The sequence below is a fragment of the Peromyscus maniculatus genome, chromosome 12, assembly GCF_049852395.1.
Source record: "Peromyscus maniculatus bairdii isolate BWxNUB_F1_BW_parent chromosome 12, HU_Pman_BW_mat_3.1, whole genome shotgun sequence".
NCBI lineage: Eukaryota > Metazoa > Chordata > Mammalia > Rodentia > Cricetidae > Peromyscus > Peromyscus maniculatus.
Window position 1 is genome coordinate 49,287,239 of NC_134863.1, and position 24,448 is coordinate 49,311,686.

Sequence of the window (24,448 nt, forward strand, 5' to 3'; positions counted from 1 at the left end):
AGAAGCTAGAAGTTGCTTACGTTTGTTTTTTATCTTTCTCTGTGGATTATGATTGATAGTTTTGCTGGGTAGAGTCTGGGTGGGCAACCATGTTCTCTTGGAGTTTATAAAACATCCATATGGGCCCTTTGGCTTTCAAAGTCTCCATTGAGAAGTCAGATATTATTCCAATAGCCCTGTTTTTATGTGTGACTTAGTCTTTTTCCCTTTTATTATTTAATATCCTTTCTTTATACCATACATTTTCTGTTTTGATTATTACGTGTCATGGGAAATTCTTTTCTGATCCTGTCTATTTGGTGTTCTGTCTGCTTTTGCCTTGCTAGGCATCTCCTTCTTCAAATTAGGGAAATTTTCTTCTTTGATTTGGGTTTCATTTCCTACTTCTATCCCTATTCTTAATTGCAGTTTTGGTCTTTTCAGAGTGTTCCAGATTTCCTGAAAGTTTTGTGCCCAGATTGTTTTTGTTGTTGTTGTTGTTTGATATTTGTTTGTTTTTTATTTAACATTTTCTTTGACTGAACTATTTTTTTTCTACCTTGTCTTCAATACCTCTGGTTCACTACTTCATTTCTTATAATCTATTGGTGAGGTTTACCTCTGAGGTTTCTATTTGACTTTCTAAAGTTTTCATTACTGGTTTTATTTCAGTTTGGATTTTTTTAGTGATTCTATTTGTACTTTCATGTTTTAAACTCTTTTCATTATTTCACTCAACTGTTTCTTTTTGTCCTCTGGGTCTTCATTAATGGATTTATTCATATTCTTATTAAGGACCATGAGCATATTTTGGTTTGATTTTTGAAGTTTTTCAGTAATATTGCCCTTCTCATGCCTTCGTGAAGAAATAGGGTTACTGAACGCTGGTGGAGGCATATTGTCTTTTCTGTTCACATTTGTGTTTTTATTCTGGGATCTAAGCATCCGATTGGATGTTTGGGGCATTTCTTTGTGTTGATATCTGATTTTGTCTTTGTTGGGTGGGTGTTCTGATCTTTGGTTGCTGTTGCCCTTCATGTGCCCTAGGCAAGTACGGTGGCTGCATTGCCCCTTTTAGAGAGTGTTTCTGCAGGTCAGTGGTACTGTAAAAGAGTAGAGAAAGCTAGGAAAAGAAGCTGAGAGGGTCTGTGGCAGAGCTAGGGGAAATTGGTTCTGTACCAAAACATGGAGTCCTAAGGAAGTAGGAGTTTGGTGAGAAGAACAGGTAATTTTTGTGTCCACATGACTGACACCTAGGATAACTAGTAAAACATCATTTCTAGATGTATCTGTCAAGGGATTTCTTTGTTCAGGGTGTTGCCTATTTGAATTGTTTGAATAAATAAGTGATTTGACCTTCTCTAAATGCATGGGGGCATCATTATGTCAACTGAGTGCCTCAGTAAAAAGGAACACGGAAAGGTTGAGTTCATTTTCCACCCATTTTAGCTATTGACATTCTCCTACCACGGGTACACATCAATTTCTTGCCTTCAGATTCAGACTAGATAACACCATTGGTTATCAGACCATCTGAAATTTGAAATAAGCATGGACTTCCTATTAATCTAGGAAGTAGAGAGCAAATACAGGAATTGTAAGTTCATATTGATATAAAGTTCATATTCAATTTCATAACCATTATTAATACAACATCATGTCATATTTGATAAAATTATTTTTCTATTGATAAAAAAGGAAATATATTATATAATTGCAAGTTACTGCCTTCAAGTAAGTCTTACACAAAATACACATTATCAAAGAAGTAAAAATAATATTCTTCAAGCAAATGGATGTTCTTTTTTGTTTGTTTTGGTTTTTTTTAGCTTTTAAAAAATTTTTTAATATAATTAAATTTTACATATCAGCCACAGATTCCCTTGTCCTCCCTCCTCCAGCCCTGCCCACCTCACCCCCCTGCTGGCTTTGTCTTGGAATGTCTTGTTCACTCTGTCTATGATCATTGAAAGTTTTGCTGGGTATATTAGTCTAGGGTGGCATCCATGGTCTCTTAGTGTCTGCATTACATCTGTCCTGGTCCTTCTGGTTTTCAAGTCTCCGCTGAGAAATTGAGTGTTATTCTGATGGGTTTGCCTTTATAGGTCACTTGGCATTTTTTCCTTTGCTGTTCTTAATATTCTTTCTTTATTCTTACATTCAGTTGTTTTGTTATTATGTCTCAAGGGGACTTTTGTGGGGGTCTAGTCTGTTTGGTGTCCTATAGTCCTCTTGTGTCTTCATAGGCATTTCCTTCTTTAAGTTGGGAAAGTTTTCTTCTATGATCTTGTTGAATATATTTTCTGTGCCTTTGAGTTGGTATTCTTCTCCTTCCTCTATCCCTATTACTCATAGGTTTGGTCTTTTCATGGTGTCCCAAATTTCTTGGACATTTTGGGTCATGACTTTGTTGGCTTTAGTGTTTTCTTTGACTGGTGAATCTATTTCTTCTACCTTATCTCAAGCTAGAAATCTTCTCTTCCATCTTTTGCATTCTGTTGGTTATACTTGCATCTGAAGTTCCTATTTGTTTCCTCAGATTTTCAATTTCCAGCATTCCCTCTGTTTGTGTCTTCTTCATTTTTTCTATTTCCTTTTTCAGGTCTTGGACTGTTTCCCTCATCTGTTTCATTGCTTTTTCATGATTTTCTTTCAGGGATTTATTGTTTTATTCTGCTTTATTTGTCCTTTCCTGTAGTTTTTTATAGCGTTCTTCATATTTTTTTGTATGACTTTTCATGTTCTTTATTGATTTCCTCCACTTTTTTTGTTTGTCTTTTCCTCAATTTTATTTTTGATTTCTTCTTTAAAAGCCTCTAGTATCTTCATAATGTTATTCTTAAGGTTGCTTCTTCCATTTTGTGATATTCAGGTCTTGCTGTTGGAGGAGGGCTAGGTTCTGGTGATGCTGTATTGCTCTTAATTCCGTTATATGTACTTCCACCTTGATGTCTGCCCATCTCCTAGTGGATTCGTTCTTGGTCTTATCAGCTCTCTTGATCCAGAGAGAGCTGACAGATTCGGCTTTTCAGGAAGCCTCTGGTCTGGATGGGAGTTCAGGGACCAGATGAAAGATGGAGGGCTGGTCTCTATGTCTCAGGAAGTGGTGGGGGGTCTCTCTGGTCCCAATGGGAGCTCTGGGGCTGGATGGAAACTTCGGGGCTGGATGGGAGCTGGGGTCTGGTCTCTGAGTCTCAGGAAGTGGTGGCGGTCTCAGGCAGATGGGTGTGGGTGCAGGGTGTGTAGATTTCAGGGTCTGTGTGGGGGGGTGTCCTGGATGTGACCTAGGGGCAGCTTTCTTTGGTCTTTTGAGACAGGGTTTCTCTGTATAGTTTTGGTGCCTGTCCTGGATCTCCCTCTGTCGACCAGGCTGGCCTCAGACTCACAGAGATCCACCTGGCTCTGCCTCCTGAGTGCTGGAATTAAAGGCTTGCGCCACCACTGCCCGGCGGCAAATGGATGTCTTATACATGAACTTTGAAAAATATAGACCAAAATTGACTCATCTTACTTAATAATATTTTTGTAATTAATATAATTTCCTTGTACTAACTATACTTAAACAATGCCACAGGATTTTCACTGTCAGCATCATACCTGGAGAGAAAGTTAACAAATGCCTACTATACTTCAAATATGTTGAAATTGATGCTACATTAAACACTGATCTATCTTACCAAGCATGGTGAAAGTAAAAGCAGATGGTATGGATCTTAATATTCTCTTACTCAAATTTAAATAATTAAGGTACATGTGTAGAAACTTTCCTTTGACTGACACATACTTATTTTATATAGAATTTTTACAAAACATTATTTTATATAGAATTTTTAAGAAAACAGCAATTTTTATGCCTGATCCCAAATCAACTTTATTAACATTACTGAATTAGAAAATTCTCAAGGTATAGCAAGTTAAGTTGTGTTTTCACAAGCTTTCTTGGTGACTTTCAATTTCAACTAAACATTTAAAGCCTGTTTTAAAAGAGTCAATCAACAAATAAAATAAATCAATGATAATCTTTAAAGAATTCTTGACATATTTCTGAAAACATGCTCAACAACATTCTGCCTTAGCAAGGACACAAGCCAAACTGATTGTTATCCCTTTGTGTCTTAGCTGGTTTTCTGTTCCAGTGATAAAACTCATGACTAAAAGAATCTTATGGCAGAAAGGATTTATTTCAACTTATAGATCTCAGTTTATCATCAAGTGAAGCAAAAGCAGGTACTGAAGCCAAGACCATGGAGGCATACTGTTAACAGCCCTGCTTTCCATGGCATTTCAGCTTACTTTCTTATATAACTCTTAGCCACCTATGTAAGAGTATCACTGTCCATATGAGTTGGACCTTCCCACATCAATCATCAATCAAAAAAATGTCCCCACAGGCACAGCCAAAGGCATGTCCACAGGCCAATCAGATACAGAAAATTCAGCAACTGAGCCTTCCTCTTTCCAGGTGACTGATATGTATTGGCAAAAACTAACCAGCTCACAGTGGTTGTTGATTTATACCTATATCATAAAGATAGTTTCTCTTTCTTTTATAAGGAGCATCAATAAGCTAAAAAGTAGAATGCTGATAGATAAATACATGCATAAATGTGCACAAAGAAAGAAAAATAATGAATCCTTTTAAATATTCCAGTTAATAAATTAGTAATATATTAGTAGTAAACAAGATTCCTACTATGTTGTTAACGTTTCAAAACTATATTTCAAGACAGGTAAATGTGATATGAGCTTCCAAACTGAAAAAAAATGATCTCATTGAAGTCTCTGCTATTCTCTATAGCAGCTGTAGTCATAATGAAGAACATGAAAAACAGTTTGAAGTGCTGCTACATTTATTTTTATCATAATATAATGTCTTTGTATGACTGAAAGCACACATAGAAATATTTGAAAGAAAAAGGCATTTACAAATTAATTCGTTAAAATGCTAGAACAGACGTGATTGGAACATACTTTAGATCATGAACAAGATACAACCATGCTAAGCCAACACAAGTTTGTGATATTTTGACAAAGAGATGACAGATAGCAACATGAGACTAAGCATTTCTCTTTAAGAATTTTGCCAGTGAATCTGTGATTTGCTTGTTTCTCAGACTGTAGATAACTGGATTCATCACAGGGATTATGACAGTGTAGAATACAGAGTCCCTCATGTCTTCATCCTGCACTTTTTGAGATCCAGGAAGCAGATACATGAAGAGAAGAGAGCCATAGTATAAAGACACAGATAAGAGGTGGGCACCACAGGTGGAAAAGGCTTTCTTTACGCCTCTGCTAGATTTCTTTTTTAAGACTGTACACAGAACAAATGTGTAGGAGCCTAGAATAGTTGAAATAGTGAATACTTGGATTGAGCCAGAGAAAATAAAGATTATTAGGTAATTAAGAGAAGGGTCAGTGCAGGAAATCTTTAGCAGTGGCATAACATCACAGTAAAAGTGATGTATTACGTTGGAATTGCAGAAGGTTAATCTGAATAACATGCCTTCATGAATTGAAGCATGAAGAATTCCAGTTACAAAGGTCAAGGCTATGAGACGTACACACAGTCTATTTGTCATGATCACTGGGTAGAGTAAAGGCTTGCATATGGCTGCATAGCGATCATAGGCCATTGCTGCCAAGAGAAAACATTCCATGGTTGCACACATTACAAATGAAAAAAACTGTATCATGCATTCAGAGAGAGAGATCAGTTTACTCTTATCTATGAAAGTGAGCAGCATCTTTGGTGTGACTGTGGATGATAACCAAGTATCCACAAAGGCTAAACACCCTAGAAATAGGTACATGGGGATGTGAAGGCCAGGGTCATTCCAGATGAGAGTGATCAGACCAAGGTTCCCCACAATGGTGATGAGATAGATCACCAAGAACAGCAGGAACAGGGGGATTTTCCACTGTGGTTGGTGACTGAGTCCTGTGAGAACAAATTGTGACAGAAGTGTTGTATTCTCTGTTCCCATGTCCTCAACTACAAGTCCCTGAAATGAAAAGCAGCAAATTTCAGACAGTATTTACTATGGAACTGTAAAGTAAAATTGTGGTAATGGATATGAAATACAGCCATATATTTATCAGAATGACCTTTGGATTTTCTTCAGTTTGGATATAATAAATGGAAATTATTCTTGAAATTTAAGAAATAATTTTAATTTGTTAGTTTAACTTTAACATGTGAACATTTTAATAGATTGAACAATAACATGGTAGCTTCTAAATATTCATGTAATGTGTGAAAAATCCAAAAAATCCATTGATTTGGTAGGAAAATTCAGTATCAGCATCATAGACTCACTGTTATTACAAAGATGTTTAAAGCACCTGAATTATAAAGTGAATTGAATTGTATGGTTTCAGTCAGTTGGAATATACTTCCTTGATGCAATGAAAATATAATAGATAATGACAGGAAGAAATATCTCAAAATTAATTGTAATTAATTATATAGTAGCAACAAAATGGGGTTCTGGAAGCAGAAACGAGGTTCAACAGTATTAGAAAACGCTTATTCTATACAGAAGCTCCCAAAGCAGATTTTATATCAGAGTTGTCTGGGGACATTTGTACAAAAGTAGATTGAGGGAACTGTGTAAATTTAATAAATAATAGAATAGAACACAGTTCAGAAAAAGCATGCCTCCCTTTATGGCCCTTTGAAGGCTGACTTTGCACTGGACTGGCCATAGTGCTGGCTGGGTTTTAGTCTCAAGAAATGATGAGGCTAGCCTACCCAGCTAGACCACAGGCCTATAGGTGGGTGGGACAGACAGAGGTCATATTGCCCCTATTGCAAGATCCTCTTAAGCAAATTACATTTTCAGAGTAAACTGTGTTAGTTCCAAAAGAAAAAAAAGTAACGAGAAATGTAACTACAGATATTGGTTTGGTAATTTATAAGTAATTATCTATCTACCTTTTAAATTTCTCCAGATGATTTTTTAATACATTTGAAGTTGACTGGTGTGTGTAAAGGGACATTGGAAGCTATTATGAGGACAAAGAGATAAACTGGAAATGATTCATGATAAAGAGGCTATACTATGTAGTGTTTTAATACATAAACTAATAAAATAGGAATAAGATACATTGGTAACTGTATAGAAGGTCTTTTACACTTTAGCTTGAGAATTTAGGTACACTACTCTGTTATTACAGAGCAAACAGGAGACAATAACTTAGTTTTTGGGTGTCTACCAAATCTTAATCCTAATTATTTGACTGCCTGGATCCCTTTCTGCCAAGTGCAGGAAGCCAAAACAAAGGAACTGGTTGAATGAGTGCCTAGAGATCTCCAAATCTTGAAAATTAAGAAATTTGTGATGTCTTAGGTGAAAACACCTTACTACATATCATAGAATTTATATAAAAGAATAACAGGATTAATGAGAAATAAAGAGCCATACAAAGAGGAACTGATATTTTTTTTTGTTCATATAAGGGTTTAATGAAATGGAATGATTATTAGGGGCTAGAGTTATGGGTTGATGGTTAAGAGTACTGTCTGTTCTTCCAGAGGACCCATGTTCAACTACCAGCATCCACATGGCATCTAACAAATGGAGGTAATTCCAGTTCCAGGGGATCCAACGCCCACTTCTGGCCTCTGTGGGTACTGTATTACATGGTACCCAGACATACATGTAAACAAAATTTACCTTTACTCAGAAACCTGGGCCAAGTCTCCTACACTTGAGCTGGGTTTAGAGTAATCATTCAGCTTGTGAGAGTTCTGTATAGTCCCATGGTTCTCTGGATTGCACTCTGCATATAAGATAATAATCTTCCCTATCTTTAATTTCAGATATTTCAACAGTCCTGAAGGAAATGATATTAAGAAGAAGGAATGATGTAGACTATTCTAGAAACTATGGAAGATGGTTGGCATTTGTTCAGTGCTTCTAGACTACAGTAAGAGGACCTTTTCCAAAAGGATAAAGAGTGACTGGAGAGAAGAGGAAGTTGGTAAGACAAGGAAATCACAGGAAGACAAGACAATGTCATTTGAGTAGGTGAAAGAGAGAGAAATGAAGAGAAACAGGAAGAGTGTGATGAAGATGTGGAGGGGTAACTGTGGAAAGGGGAGACAGAGAGTAGAGACGAAGTATTAGAAGACTGAAAACTAGAAGAAGGTGCAAGTTTCAGAGACTTGGGATTAATGTTTGTCTTAGCCTTGGTGTTTATGTCCTGCAGCCACTACTGAAAAATTTAACAAAGGACACCATCACATGAACAAAGAGGTAGCCTACATAATGGGAGAAAAATCTTTCAGAAGATTAGTATCTAGAATATACAAAGGACTTTAAAAACTAAACGTCAAGAAAAGCAATAATTTATTTTTTTTTAATGGGGCATGGAACTAAACAGAGTTCTCAAAAGAAACACAAGTGACTGAGAAACACTCTTTTAAATGTTCGAAGTCCTTAGCTATGAGGGAAATGAAAAGGAAAACTAGTTTAAGATTTCATCTTACCTCAGCTGGAATACCCAAGATTAATTAAACAAGTGACAGCATATGCTGAGGAGAATGCAGGAAAGGGGGATGTTTACTCACTGCTGCTGGGAGTGAAAACTGGTTCAGCCACTACGGAAATAAGTATGTAGCTTCCTCATAAAGCTGAAAATAGATCTATCACAAGAGCCAGCAATATATTATAATATATTTTAGGATAAACCCAAAGGGCTCTACGTCTTACTACAGAGGTACTTGTTTTTGTTTTGTACAAGTGAAAACATATTTTTCTATAGAATGTACATTTGTAAAACATAAATATTAAAATTTCCTTCATTATATTTTGTGTGGATTTGTGTGGTTCATATATAGTCACTGCCTAATATTTCTTCCTGTGTTTATATGCTGATTTTTATGACCATTAAAAGAATTAAAAGAACATTTTCCTAGAAATAGTATAATATTTCAACTTGAACCTTTATTTGAGAACGCATACTCACTTCACCAATTACTTTTGCCTTGCTGTTTTGTTTTAACAGAATAAAATAAGCAGGCTGACTCCTATATCCCGATGATAAACATGGTCCCAAAATTGATAGATTTTAGGTAAATTCATACTTCTCCTTCTGTAGAGGTTCAACTATAGCAAAAAAATTTAAATTCTCAAATAGCATGGCATATATATATATGACATATAATATATGACATATAATTAAATCATAAATGTAGGAAAAAGTAGTGAGAAACATTTCCTGCATATTTCCTATATGTATCTTTCTGTATGTATGTACATAAAGGCATATAAAAACAATACCCCATGAAACACATTCCATACATATTCTCTGTTATATATTTACTCACATACAATATAAAGTTGTAGATATAACCTAAAGAAATTATTGGAAGTAAAGTATCACATAGGGATGTGAACACTTTCATTACTTACCTTAAAAGACTTAGTCAGAAAATGTGACTAAACAGAACATGGTACATCTTTGTACTGGAAATTATCAGAATCATTGCTTATATGGCAACCATTATTACATGGATATTTAAACTGAATTTTAAGTTAACACTCTAATCCACAAGAACATAAAAACAAATAGCTGAAAATCAAAAGTATCATTTAAGAGAAAAATTCAAGCTACTTTGCTTATTAGTATTGAACCACGAAGTTAAAATATATATAATTTGTTGCTGCTGCCTTCATTTATAACAAGGCATGTAGGGATCCAAAGCCAAATATAAAATTATTATGAAAGAAACAGCATTCTTAATTCTCTAGCGAAGGGACAGTGCATGTGACAGGACCCTTTTCTCTTCTATCTATATCTCAAAAGATGTTGCTGTGATCTTCAGAAGCACTGTGCTTTCCAAAGCAGAACAGGCTGGGACATAGATAGAAATTCTTCCCCTGGTGACACACTTGAAAGTTTCATTGCTCAAGCCCGGGAAACTTTGTTTATATGAATTTCCCCTCAACAAAGAACCTACCAGTTGCATCCCTGTATGTTTTTTCCAGAAGACGAGGGGCTAGAGAACTGAAATTCCCCAAAGCTCAGGGTCCTCTGGAGGACCCTGTGAGGCTGCTCTACTGGGCACTGTGTGTTTGGACTCATATAAGAGGTCCAAATTGGTCCCTTAGGGCATCACACACTTTATACTAATAAATATCCAGTGCAGTAAGATATTAGAATTTTAGTACACAAAATTCTACCTTATACTATGGTTTCCCCTCAGAGACGGCAATTTTGGCAGGGTTAGACAAACTATATAGATGAAATTTCACACTCTGAAGGCTTTGACTAGGATGGTTTTGTGAGGGTTAATAAAAAACAAACAAATGACTTATGGCTAGAGCTCTAAATCCCAGCTGCTTAAACTATGGGTTTTGACCACCTATGGGACCATGACATCGTTGGCAACTCTGAAAAGGGGTTTGGGTTCATAACAAACAAAAATGGTTTTTTCAAGTTCTAACAAGCGGTGGAGCTGGGGTCTTTCTGGCAGTGCATGAGGAGTTGCAGTGGACTTCGCTTGAGCCTTGATACTGAACTCAAAAGGAGAGCTACAGATAACTAAGGAGAGCGGGAAATACTGTCTTCCCCACGGAAGCATATGCTGACTGGTTATCCAACACCAAACGGTCATCCCTAAAAACAAACATTAAGTGACATTATGTGGACAGAGCAGGTCAGGTGGTACTTGTGAACTTAGGACATATACACAAACAATTTTAAAAGTGGGGGATTAAAAGCATGCGCCTCCATTGCCTAGCTGGAAATTTTTACTTTAATATTTGAAAAATGAATCTCATAGGCTATATGGTATTGTGAAAGTTTTCTACATGTATAGATCAAACGTAAAAGACAATAAAATCAAATATTGTTATTGACAATATTTCTAGAAGACATTTTGTTCTTTAGCTATTAGAAACCTAATGTAAAGACTCTGAAGGCTATAATAAAGGAGTTATACTTCTCTAATAATGTATTTTTATCAATAGATTTGTGATAGAGGATTTTTTTCATACCTAAATATTTAGCTAAAATATGTGCTAAATTTCTTAACAATAACTAAATTGTTTTATAAATACTCACAAAGGACTTGTTTTTATTCTTCAATTATGAAACTTTAATTCTCCTTTTTTATGATTATTTTCCTTCATAAATGTTCCCAAGAAAGCCAGATTGAATGAGGAATATGATTATGTTGTTCACAGTTGATTCATCTAATTCTATGTAATAAACATAAAGTATAAAATTATGAGAATAAATTCCCTACCAGTAGTTGAGAGAGAATTTATTACTGTAGATTTTCATTCGTATCTTCCTAGTAAATTTCAAATAACTGGTATACTTTCCTTACCTTATGTTCAAATATTTTAAGAGTGGAAATGGCAACCACAAGGCAGATTTTTGTCATTTCTTCTACTATACCAAAATATTCTAAAATTTGTAAATTCTCAAATACCTCAGTACTTGGAATAGTAATAAAAATATATGTTGAGTTAGAAACATGAGCAATGATTTGTTTTAATACCCTATCCTTTTAAACTCATTCCAATTTCCATTTACCTTCCTAAGATCCTCCAATATTGTTTTGAACTTCTTTTCATTTCCCAATGTTTGTACTGAAATTCTACATTTCTTGGGAATATACTGTGGCAATAAATTTTTATCATTTCTATCACTCTATGCATGTCAGAAATCTAAAATGCCACACTAACTTTCTGGTCTATGAGAGTGGACTGGGATCGTTCAAGACAGTAACTATATTCCTGCCTTGATTGGAACCACCTTTTGTTAATCATTTTCATTGTTTCTGAGTAGTATTTCCAATTATTCCTCATAAATTTGGAAGTTCCTAAGAGTACTAAGTCTACAGATGCTAAATGCTCAGATGCACAGGCACATAGTGTTTCTGAATGCACTAACTGAGGGTTACATTGCCAAACTTCTCTGGGAAGTGTAATGAGAAGCTCACTTCCTTCACAGGGAGCTCATGAGCATCTGGTGACCTAGCAGAATACATTCTAATCCATCATTCTAGAGATCGTCCTGCCCCCTTCAGAAGGAAGATGTGTTCTGAAACTTATCTGGCAACTATTTATTTCTTCATTTTTCTTCTCAAGGCAGCTATTACCTCCTTGTTCCTCAGACTGTATATAAAGGGATTTAGAAAGGGGATTATTATTGTGTAAAATAAAGAATACATTTTGTCATTATTTTCACCCGACCCTGACCCAGGGCGCACATACATGAGGAAGAGGGTGCCATAGAACAAAGACACAGAGAGCAGGTGGGCACTGCAGGTGGAGAAGGCTTTGCTTCTGCCTTTCTCCGTCTTCGTTTTCAAGATGGCAAAAAGGACATAGAAGTATGAGATGATAATAGTCATAAAAGTAAAACCTTGTATAAAAGCTGAAAATATTAAAACCAGGAGAACATTAACTGTAGGATCCGTGCAAGAAATTTTGAATAACTGCAAAATTTCACAGTAGAAATAATGTATGATGTTGGATTTGCAGAAACTCAGTCTCACTAACAAACCCACATGCATGGCTGAATGCAGAAAACCAACAAAATAGGAAACATAGATAAACTGCATACAGAGGCCATTGGACATCACCACTGGATAAAGCAAAGGTTTGCATATGGCCACATAGCGGTCATAGGCCATCACTGACAGAAGGAAACATTCTGTGGTTGCGCTGGAGCCAAAGAAATAAAACTGGGTGAAGCAGTCAACCACGAGTGTTTTATGATCCTTAGATAAAAAATTGACAAGCATCTTGGGGGTCACAGAGGATGACGCACATGCATCAGCAAAAGCTAAACTTCCCAGGAATAAGTACATGGGAGTATGAAGATGAGCGTCCTTCCAGATGAGAGCAATCAGTCCAAGGTTGCCCACCATGGTGATGAAGTAGATGATGAGAAACACCAGGAAGAGCGGAACTTGCAGCCTGGGATGATCTGTGAGTCCTGTGAGGACAAACTCAGTCACCAGAGTCTGGTTACCTACTGTCATGTTCGTCTGCCCTGGACAATCACTACAATAAAATAACAAGTAAGAAACAGTCAAAAAGAAATGACAAAAATGTCATGACTTGTGCTACGAATGTATTCCTAACAGGAGCTTCTCATTTCATTCATGTTTATGTTTTTATCCATATTTGTCTCCTTTTTAAATTTTGTAATTTATCTTTAAATTAAAATATAATTACATCATTTCTTTCCCTACCTCTCAACCCCTCCAATGTTTCTCTCTTTTTTCTCTCTCAAGTTCTCAGCCCCTTTTTGCTTGTTTGTTTATAAATTTATTTATTTATATTTCTATACCATATACATATTCCTAAATATATAAATATAATATTTTCAGTTCACATAATGTCTACTTTTACATACACAGTATATCCTCAAAATAACTCATGCAATATGGGTGATTTAATGCAAACTCTTCTCAGTGTGACAGGTTTTAAAAGTTGTATTGTCTATGTTTAGAATTCAAATGCAGTAACAGATTTTAGAGATTTTTCTATAACTTCATTAATGTAATATTCCATTTATTCCTGTATTTTTATTACTTTATAAATGTAAATTTTACTATTTCCATGAAATTAAGAGTTTATTCATGACTAATACCTAATATCTGAAGGAACCCAGTTTTCTTATTTTGTTTTCCTTCTCAATATAAGTTTTCTATATAGTCTTTGATGGCCTGAAACTTGCCTTGTAGATAAATTGGCTTGAACACATAGTGATCCCCCTGCTTCTGTCACCTGATGGCTCAGTTTGCAAATGTGTGCTACTATTTTCTGCATAATATTTTTGAAAGGGAAAAAAATTTTTGGAGGCATGTATACATATTGCTGTGTTGTTTCTACATAAGCTAACGTCCTTATGTATAGATCATATTCCCAATGCTTAAGGAACAGAAAAATATTTTACCATGAAAAACGTTATAAAAACAAGGTTTATACTATTTTAAAATATAACTAAATGCTACATTTTTAAAAGTTAAAAATCTCTGTAAGTAACCAATTGTGAGATGTCAGTTTATAGTCACTGAAAATCCATGAGGAATGAATTTCAAAATTCTTACCTGTAAGTTATATTAAAAGAACTATTATATACATAAGCCCAATGTTTTTACTACTTCTTTAATTTTTTTAGTCTTTGCCCTGGAGGAGATGGGAATGTGGGTTGGGCTGGGGGGAAGGGAAGGGGGGTGGGATGGGGGAGAACAAGGGAATCCGTGGTTGATATGTAGAATTAAATTATATTGTAAAATAAAATAAAATAATAAAAAAAGAAAAAATAATCACAGCATTTCCCCATTCCCTTTCCTTGCTCTAAATCTTCCCATAAACCCCTCCTTACTCTCTTTCAAATTCATGGGCTTTCTTTCATTAGTTTTTAGAATGTTTTTAAGTTGAGAATTAAAGGAGATTATTTTTGCCCTGAATTAATTAATACAATTAACACACACACACACACACACACACACACACACACACACACACACACACACACAGCCTAAAGCCATATTTTCTCAGACTAAAATCAAAATAAGTAATGTTTGAGCTGTAGTTTGTACTTCAGTTAGAAAAACTTACACAAAAATTATATATGTCGAGGCTTTCTAATCATTCATTTATTTTCTATTACTGAAAATTTACATTGCTACTTCCTGAAAATTTTGTTACCTTCATGAGCAATAAAACATCTATTGCTATGGGTAATTATTTGTGCTAATAAATATTTTGGGTGCTGATTTTAAGATTATTTTGTATTTTCATATCTGGCTTATATACTTTGTTATCTGCAGACACACAGCAAAGCTATAAAAGAATCATGCAAATCTTTTTTACTCTTACCTAAATTTTTCAAAGCAGAAAATGGAACACTGCTAATTTTCAGGAAACATAAAAAAGCATAGAAAGAAACAATATTATTTGTGTGGAAACTCCACACTAGAAGAAGACATCATTTATTATTCCTATATCAAAATGAGACTTTAAAACACTTCAAAATTCCCTTAGTGCATCCCAGAGATCCCCAGGGAGATGAAGTCAAGGTTGTTCTGGGCTTGGTGAACTAATCACCAAATTATCTACCTAACTAGTTCCACAGTGTCCTGTAGGGGCCTGTAAAGTTTCAGGGAATCAGGGTTACAGTGAGCTTCCTCGTGTTTTCCCCTAGTTTTTCTGATCTTTTTTTAAATCAGGAATTTTTTAATTCATTTTTACATACCAACTACAGATCCCCCTCTCTTCTCTCCTCCTGCCCCCCAGCCTTTCCCCCACACCCATTACCTCCTTCGAAAATATAAGGCCTCCCATGGGGAGTCCACAGAGACTGGTACATTCAGTAGAGGCAGGTCCAGACCCCTCCGCCTGCATCAAGGGTGAAAGTCGATTTTTTTTCATGTAGTACATTCTGATTATGATCCCCCCCATCCCTCCCAGTTCCTGTCCACCTCCCCTCCATTCACATCCACATCCTTTCAGTCTTTCCTTACAAAACAAGGAGGCATTTAATGAAGAAAAATAAAATAAAACAAAAATGAACAATTTGAAATGAGATAAAACAAACAGAAAAAAGAGAGCCAATGAAAAATCACAAGGAGCATGTAAGTACAGAAATACACTCATTCCTATACACAGGAATCCCTTAAATCACAAAAACAAAAGCTGTAATATATAGCCAAAAGACCTGTAAGGTTTAAAATTAAAATTAAAACTGCACTGTCTCAACATTATGAGACAAAGAACTTCCAAAGGAGCCATTGAGTTCATTTTGTGTTGGCCTTCTGCTGCTGGGCATGAGACCTACCCTTCAGGGCTGTTGGTTTCCCTGGTTAGACTCCCTTGTCAAAAATTTCCCAACTCTTTTTACAAAGCCACAGTTACCCTGACACCTATATCACATAAAGATCCAGTAAAAAGGAGAATTACAGAATTTTCCTTATGAACAAAGATGGAGAATTTCTCAATAAAATACTTGCAAACCGAATCCAATAACACAAGAAGATCATCCACCATGATCAAGTAGGCTGTATCCCAGGGATGCAGGGGTGGTCCAATATACAAAAATCAATAAATGTAGCCTACCATATAAACAGACTGAAAGAAGAAAAACAGATGGTCATTTCATTAAATGTAGAAAGGGTCTTTAACAAAATCCAACATTCCTTCATGATAAATGTCCTGGAGAGATTAAGGATACAAGGGACATACCTCAACATCATTTCCCTGGTTTCTTTCTTAGTCCATTTACAAATTGTATACTGAAGGTTATTGATTTTTGTGTGTCAATTTTCTAAGCTGGAGAAGTTCCCCAAGGAATTTTTTGGGTCATTTGTGTATAAATCATATTAGCTGCAAATAAAGATACTTTGACTTCTTCCCTTCTAATTTGTATCCTCTAGATCACCTTCAGTTGTCCGACTTTAAGAACTGTACTGAATAGGTATGAAGGGAATGGACAACCTTGTCTTGTTCCTGATTTTAGTGGAATTGTTTTGAGTTTCTCTCCATTGAAGTTGATGTTGGCTATAGGCTTGCTTTAAACTGCCTTTATGGCAAATCAGGAGCTACCGGCCTCACAGCATCCTGTGCTCATGACAGTCCACCTTTGACATTCATGGCTTATTTTTAGCAGCCCAGAAGACCAGCTCCTAGAACTAATACCCAGGGTTACTCAGAGAAAGACTTCTCAAGAATGAGGATAGAAAGATTTCTAATCTATAATAATTCACACATTATCTGGGAGTAATTTTCTTTTATTCATCTTCATCTCTAATTCTCTGTTCTAAATCTTAGGATCCAATTCTCTTTAGTTCCAATTATCTCTTATCCTTCTTTTGCTTTACTCTGCTCATTCAGCTACATTCCTCATTTAGCACACACACACACACACACACACACACACACACACACACCTGCACACACACACACACACACACACACACACACACACACACACACACACTGCACAGCTCTTTCCACAGCAGCTTTCTACAAAGATCTACACAGGCCCCCTTCACAGCCAAACTCTGCACAAATAGAACTTACATTTTCAGGGTCATAAAGCATTTCTTGAGTGAACAGTCAGAGACAGAGTCAAACTGATACACATAAAGAATCACAGTTTCTCTCAGTCTAGGAAGGTCACATTGACCAGCCAGTGAGTAATGTTCAGCCATGCACATAGTTCTTTCTCAGACAGAAAGTGGCATCAAAATTCAGGATTTAACAATAGCAGCTAGTTGGCTGAGCCTCAAATGATAGTGGTATATGCAGAAAGAGAATTACTGCAGGGATTATGTCTACAAAAGTTCCTTCATGTCTGAACTTGATTTTGTCATTGTGCATTCTCAGGAAGTCTGCTTTGAATTTGTTCTGAGGCCCAAAATTAGCTGTTTTGTGACTGAGAATACTGTTACTTTCCTGTGTCACTTATGAAAAATATTCTAGTATTATCAGAATTATACAGCTTAAGCAGAAATCATCTTCCTGACCATCCACAGCTATGTGTGTGCCAAAAGATGTAAAACACACTAACAATGGGCTGTGGAAGGAACCCCACAGCTGTTCTTTTTAGGGAGGTATTGTGGTAGCTCATGAGAAAGTAACAGACAGAAAACAACTGGTTTCCACAGCCAGTGACCCCATGGACTTTGCCTAGTGGGGCTCCCCATCAGGGAGTTGTCTTGTGGGTCAACCTGACAAATACTAGTTGTTACCTGTGGTATATTCCCACAGCAGCCTATGTGATTGTGCAGAGACTGAATGGATGAAAGGAATGCAGTGAGAATCACCCTCACAACAGCTGCCATATCTATGAGACCCATCATCCCTGATTTTGTATGAAAATGCCAAGTACATACTTCTGAGATATAAAACTTTTCACTGTGTGCCTTCACGGTCCTTATGAGGAGGCCTTTAATAGTATCTTTAGACAGCCATGCTTTTCTTAAAAAAATAAATACTTACAAATTCTGTTCATAACATATGAAATTATGAGTGAGCACTATATTTATCTGGAAGATGTTGCCTAATAAAGCTTCAAATTTTTGATTAAATGTTAGCAACAGACTCTGGAAAAAATGCACATTTGCAAAAATGCTTCCTTGACTTGAAAAGACTACCTCAAATATTTTGAAATTGTGTAGCATGAATCCTAATTGGTCTTATTAATAAAAACCCAGAGTCAGCTATCAGATATCACAATTCCCCTTTTTAGTCTAAAATAAAAAGGGTTATAACAAATATATGAAAAACTATATACAATAAGTACAATGATTATACATAATATATACAGGCAATAAATACATCAACAATGTCTTGTCCATTTGCATTTGAAAGATTCAGAGAAAATACTCCATTATCTATCCTTTCTTGGTGAGTCCAAAGTCTTGTACCTAATTCACTTTCTATCCTAACTTGCATTTCCATGTAAAATATCATTTGATGTCTCTCAATCTTACACACTTTACACCTCTTTTGTGAGTTTCTTTTCTGAGTCTGGACAAGAAAAACTATAACATCTAGTCTTCAACTCCCTCAAAGACTCTAGATGGAAATAATATTCCCTGAGTAAACAGGAAGTGCAAGTAAGGGACTTCCAAAATAATGTGAGAAATGACAGAAACAGCTGGCTGCCTGGAAAGTCACCCAAGGTTCCTCTGCAATGTTGAGGTATCCATCTTTGGCCGACAGACCTAGCATATCTGACAGACTTATCTGTGAAGCAGGATTTTCTGAATGGCTATTCCACCCTGCCTTAGCAAAGTTAGGCAGTCCTTTTTTTGTGCCCTGCTTGTATCATTTGGACAGCATACTATCAGCAGTTGAAACAAGGGCATTTTCTTGCCTGGGGGCTGAATTTTGCCACAAAGAAAGTAAACTAAATGCTGGGAGGTGGTGGCACATGACTTTAATCCCAGCACTTGGGAGGCAGAGGCAGATGGATCCGTGTGAGTTTAAGGCTAGCCTGGTGTACAAAGTTTTAAAGAGTCAAAATAAAGCCAAAGGATTATGAAATTAGATATGAGATAGAATAGTTCCTAAATTTGGTTTTTCTTCTGTTCCATATCAGGTGACTCTTCTAACATGAGACTGTGATTTTTGAATTTTACTTTAACAAGCATGTTTGGATTTAGAGAAGAAGAGATCCACATTCCAACTCCAAAACCAATTTTAATTTTCAATTGAAATGGGACTACAAAAAGACCATTTGCATTATGTGTCTGTAGAGAAATGGAGAAACAAACACTTGGGCAGATATATGATATATATATTTTATCGTGTTGCAGATGTGATATACTAATAGGCTAATTTACTCTTTTTCTTGGGACATTTTTAATGATTTTTCCTTTTCCTTCACATGTCACTTTTATTCAGTGGTCTTCAGGTTCCTTACTTGGATGTTTCATTCTCTTGAAAAGACAAAAACAAAACCCTGCCCTAACCCTAACTGGGGAGTTACCCTTTTGGCAAATTATATCTGATCAAATGGAAAGCATTTGTTAGTCATATAAGTTAGTTTAGATTGAACAGCCACACTGTTTGATGAACTATCACCTCTTGTTCAAATCTAATCTTTACCAATTTTGATTTATGATGTCTCCTGTTTTCCCTATTTTATCTTCTAAAGCTGTTTTATCATCTAGAGTGTATGTTTTTTTACAATGAGCATTAGGTTCTTTAATTGCTCTGGGAAGGAGTTCCCTCCACAATGACAGGAAACAACTGAACTGAATTTGTTAAGGGAGGGTGGGGGAGCTTCAAGAGGCCCTGCAAGGCATTTCCCAATGGCAAAGGGTTACCTTGACTGTCCCTTGTTGATCTATATTCATTAGTCCAATGTCTGCCTTTGCCACACCTTTTGCATATTCCAGAAGGGAGAGGCCTTCTGATCAGATTATTCCTAGAAAAAACAATGTTTCTAGTAATACTCTGCTTACAATCCCTTTTTAGGTGACTTTGTTTACCACAATTGAAACACTTGACAATTTGATTTTTCTTCAAACCACTGGAAAACACCTCTCCTATCCAAGCATCATCATTGTTATGAGATTCAATATTAATTGTATCTTAGATCCATTCCTCCAAGGGTACTGATCTTGCCTTTAATGGCTTAATTACCCTTTAGAATTGTGCATTAGCATTTTCAAAAGCCAGAGATTCAATTATTATTTGTCTAGCTTCTGAATTTGGTATCATTCTACTTACTTTTGAAGTCAATCTTTGTAAGAAATCACAGAAGGTTTCTTTTGGGCCCTGCATAACTTTAGTAAATGACTCATTTTTCTTTCCTACTTCTTCAATTTGGTCCCAAGCATTCAAGGTTGCTGCATGGCATTAAAACCAGGATGTGGTCATCATATAGAGATTGCCTTTCTACGTTAGCATATTCTCCCACTCCAATAAGTTGGTTTTGGGAGATTTCCACACCTCTAGCCCTACTTCATTGTTCAATGGACTTAGCCTCATCTTTCTACAATGTCCTACATTATAACTGAGGACCAGGCTCCAAAACAGCTGTAAACAAATCTCTCCAGTCTTGAGATAATTCTATTACAAGTTGACCACGAGATTAACATCTGCTTCAAAAAAGGTGAATGCATGCCATATAAGACTATCACTTCCTTGAATCTTCTCAAATCTAACTTTAGCACAGGAATCCATTCAGCTCTTACACAGCCTTGACAACATCTATCATTTGGCAGTTCCTGTAAGGTTACTGGATAAATTAAGGTTGTTTGCTTGAAAACCTTAGGCTGTCCCTCTGTAGCCTTATAATGCAATGCTGAGATTGGTTCTCCTTTAAATTCCTCTGTCTGGGTCTGAATATCTCCCTAATCTGTTTTAATGAGTTTTTCTAAAACATGTATCTTGGCACTCATATTAATCAACTTTTTTAGTGATAAAACAAAAATGATCAAATAATATTGATAATTGACATTATGTAAATCCTATCTAAATTGATTATCCTCTCATCTAATTGTTCCATTTTCAAACTGTGCATTGTGTAGTCACAGAGACCTAACTCTCTCCATTGTAATAATGTTTCCCAATTTTAATGTCGAAAATGCTCTCTTTTAACTGATTCCTCCCTTTAAGAATTCCCAATTGTCCCACAAATCTGCCAACAATGACAATTCAGATGTGAGGCTGAGTGCTTCTGTGTAGAACAGTAGAAGCCTGAGTGGGTTTCAAGGCAGCTACCTAGTGTGGTAGCAACTCAAGGAGGGGTCCAGGGTGAGCCCACAACCTACTGAGAGAGAAGAAGCCAAAGAGCAAGTCATCTGTGTGGGGGAACATGTGAAAGTGGCTGACTCCTGCAGTTTTTGGAGCCCAAAAGCCTATGGAATTTGCTGCAGATAGGCTGCAGCAGAAACTTAGCTGGCAGGGTAATGACTCTGGCTGTGTGCAGCTCCTGCCTGTGCCAGTGGCTGCAAAGTCACAGGCTGTGGTGATATTTTATTTGTGTGAAAATAAATAAAGCATGCCTGGAGATCAAGGGGGGAAAGGCCAGGCATTTTTAAGTAAACATAGAAGTCAGGCAGTGGTAGCACATACCCTTAATCCAATCACATGGCAGGCAGGGTCTCTGTGTGTTCAAGAACACACTAGGGAACAGCCAAGCATGGTGAGACATGCCTTTAATCCCAGTATCAACCATAAAGACCTGGAAGTCTGTACAGACAGGCAGTGACAAGGAAGTGAGGTAGCTGGGTTAAGAGCCAGTGAGAGGGCAGAACAGCAAGGCAATAAAGGAGTGGGTAAGACAGGAAGTAGCTCACTTTTGGTAGCTGCAGGGTTGGAGAGGTAAGGGTGACTATCACTATTTCACTGATCTCTAAGGCTTTCACCCCTATATGGCTCTGTGTTTCTTATTTAATAAGACCATTTAGAAATTGGTATACAACAGGCAAACAGCTTTTTGTGAATTTGTGCTCCAAAAGTTAGGCAAAAGTGTAGCATGAATTCTTATTAGTCTTATTAATAAAAACCCAGAGTCAGATATCAGGGTGAAAGCTGAAAAATCAGAGCAGCCAGCTACTAGTTCTTACCTCTACAAAATCCTCAGCAGAAAGGTGCCTGGGCTCCTGTCTCCTCCTGCCTCATATTCCTTTTCTCTGCTCAGCCATATCCCTTCCTGTCTCAACCTCCCAAGTGCTGGGATTAAAGGTGTGTACTACCACCACCTGGCTCTGTTTCTCTTTTAGACTGGATCAGTCTTGGGTAGCCCAGGGTGGCCTTGAACTCACAGAGTTCTGTCTATCTCTGCCTCCAGAATGCTGGGATTAAAGGTACGTGCCACCAATGCCTGGACTCTACAGCTAACCCCTGGCTTAGTTCCACATTCTGATCTTCAGACAAGCTTTACTTGTCAGATCACAAACAAAACATACTACAAAACTGTGCATAATCTTCCCTTAGATAGGGTCATATTTATCTTTCTGTGGACATGTAAGGTTTTCTCATGCCTCCCGTTAAATTTAAATGCCAGATCAAGTGAAAGAAAACATGTTGACTGACATACAAAAGAACCAAGACAACTCCAGCTCAGAGAAATACAAAATGAAAGACATAAAAAATTTTGGACACTTTCAGGTTTGGTTCTTCCCCCATCCTCCTGAAGTTTTATTGGAATTCCTTAAAATTACATTTTGTTGTTGTTGTTGTTTACAGTACTACATTAAATATGGGCTTTACCAACTGATTGAAGCAAATGAAACACACTCGTCTCAGTGATGTTCTATACTAAATCAACATCTTCAGTTTTTGGAAAATGCATTTCTATGTAATTTGTGAATAACTCCAAATTATTTTGACCCTGAGAGTTGACATTTACTGTGCATCTCATATTTTGTCCTTACACCTTTGTCACCACTAGGTGTGTGTCCAGCACCAATGCGATGATGAAGCACTATAGTGTGACAATCTGGAATGTATCAAGCTTTTTCTTCGACTAATTCTGAAAAAAAAAAAAAACTACATCCCTAAAATCTATAGCAGCTGCTTTAAGCAATATTGCTGTGCCCTGTTATACTGTTGTAAGGTATAAATTTGTCATTTCTTTTGTGCTTTAGAATTAAGATAAAATACCTAATTGCCCAACTCATAAACAGCACATACAAAGAGACTAGACCAGATATAAAGTTCTAAGATGGGAGGGTTTGTAAAGTCTGTTTGAGCTTAATGAAAAGCTTTCATGAATTGTATCTAAGGGAGAGCTCTGTTGGTGCTAAGTTTGATTGGTTCACAGTGGAAAGGTCAAAAGGAAACTGAGAATCTTCAACCACAATTGGAAACAACCTAGATATCTTCCAACTGATGAATGGATAATAAAAATATGGTACATGTACACAGTGGAGTTCTACTCAGCTGGAAAGAACAGTGCGATCCTGAAGTTTGTGGGTAAAGTAATAAAACTGGAAATTTGATTTGCAATTCAGATATGTGTTCTCTCTGTGTAGATCTTATCTCAGAGGCTTTTAATTTGAGTATTTATCCTGATAATTATGGAAGCCACCGGTAGAACAGGACTATGGGGGAATAGGGAGAGCAGAAGAATCTGAGAGCAGGACAGTGGGACACAGGTGCTATGAAGAGAAAACAGGAAAAACTAGGAGGAAAATTATGACTATGGAAAGGAGATGGAGGTTAATACAGAGGGACAGGGAGAATGGAGAGATTAGGTAACTCTTGGAGTATTTGATTTTGCCATGGGGAAAGTTTAAATGGAACTACATTACAGGGGGCCCTAATGATTCCATCAAGAGCCACAGACTATCTAAGAAACACCCAGGCCCAGGCTTGGTAAATCTCACTTTGAATTTTTTGTGGGAAGTATGTCAAAGAGATTCACCAGACAATATACACTATTGCCATTGCCCTTGGTTGCCTCCCAGAAATTGAAGGTAAGACATCATTGCTAAAATCAACACACATTTTAGATACAAGGAAGACAGCTGAAAGTGAATTGGAAGCCTCCCCCATAAGAACAAATGAACAGTATCTGAAGGTTCTATGCAAGTTACCAAGGGAGAAAAATAATCAATAATCCAACCCAACTTTAAAAGCTACAAAAAATGACCAGCCTGGTAAAATGCCCACAATGGTAAGATAGTGTCAGTGCTATTTTGGGGAGTAACCAACATTTGTCTAAGTGAACATAAGGGCCACTCAGGAGGGAACTCCAGCCTGATATGGTAAACTTAGCTAACAACATGTGGCTGGAGATGTCATAGGATCTAGAGGAGAACCTACTACTGAAACTTTCCTACAGCAGTATAATTTCTAACTGTATTCTTAATTCCTACTTGTATAGTCATAAATAAGTTTAGCTCTTACTCCTCAGCAATGAAGAATCTTTCTTGAGCAGATGGAGGCTACTACAGATCCACAACCATTCTTCTGCAAGTCCAAGACTACCTACTGATAGGTTAGCCAATCCCAAGTGGTCAACTATAAGC

The 24,448-nt window shown here is 36.7% G+C and overlaps 2 protein-coding genes across 2 annotated transcripts; both read right to left on the minus strand.

Moving 5' to 3' along the window:
- Positions 1-4,679: 4,679 nt before the first annotated feature.
- Positions 4,680-5,975, minus strand: LOC102910997 (olfactory receptor 5H19-like). The gene has a single exon (XM_006981594.2). It carries the CDS (start codon positions 5,964-5,966, stop codon positions 5,037-5,039), a length of 930 nt encoding a protein of 309 aa, XP_006981656.1. The 5' UTR covers positions 5,967-5,975; the 3' UTR covers positions 4,680-5,036.
- Positions 5,976-12,061: 6,086 nt separating this feature from the next.
- Positions 12,062-12,985, minus strand: LOC102911301 (olfactory receptor 5AC1-like). The gene has a single exon (XM_006981595.2). The coding sequence runs from the start codon at positions 12,983-12,985 to the stop codon at positions 12,062-12,064; it is 924 nt and encodes a 307-aa protein (XP_006981657.1).
- Between the last annotated feature and the right edge of the window lie 11,463 nt (positions 12,986-24,448).

What these genes read in the sequence shown, in the direction of transcription:
- LOC102910997 (XM_006981594.2), bottom strand. Translation starts at nt 5,966, where the DNA reads ATGGGAACAGAGAATACAACACTTCTGTCACAATTTGTTCTCACAGGA.
- LOC102911301 (XM_006981595.2), bottom strand. Translation starts at nt 12,985, where the DNA reads ATGACAGTAGGTAACCAGACTCTGGTGACTGAGTTTGTCCTCACAGGA.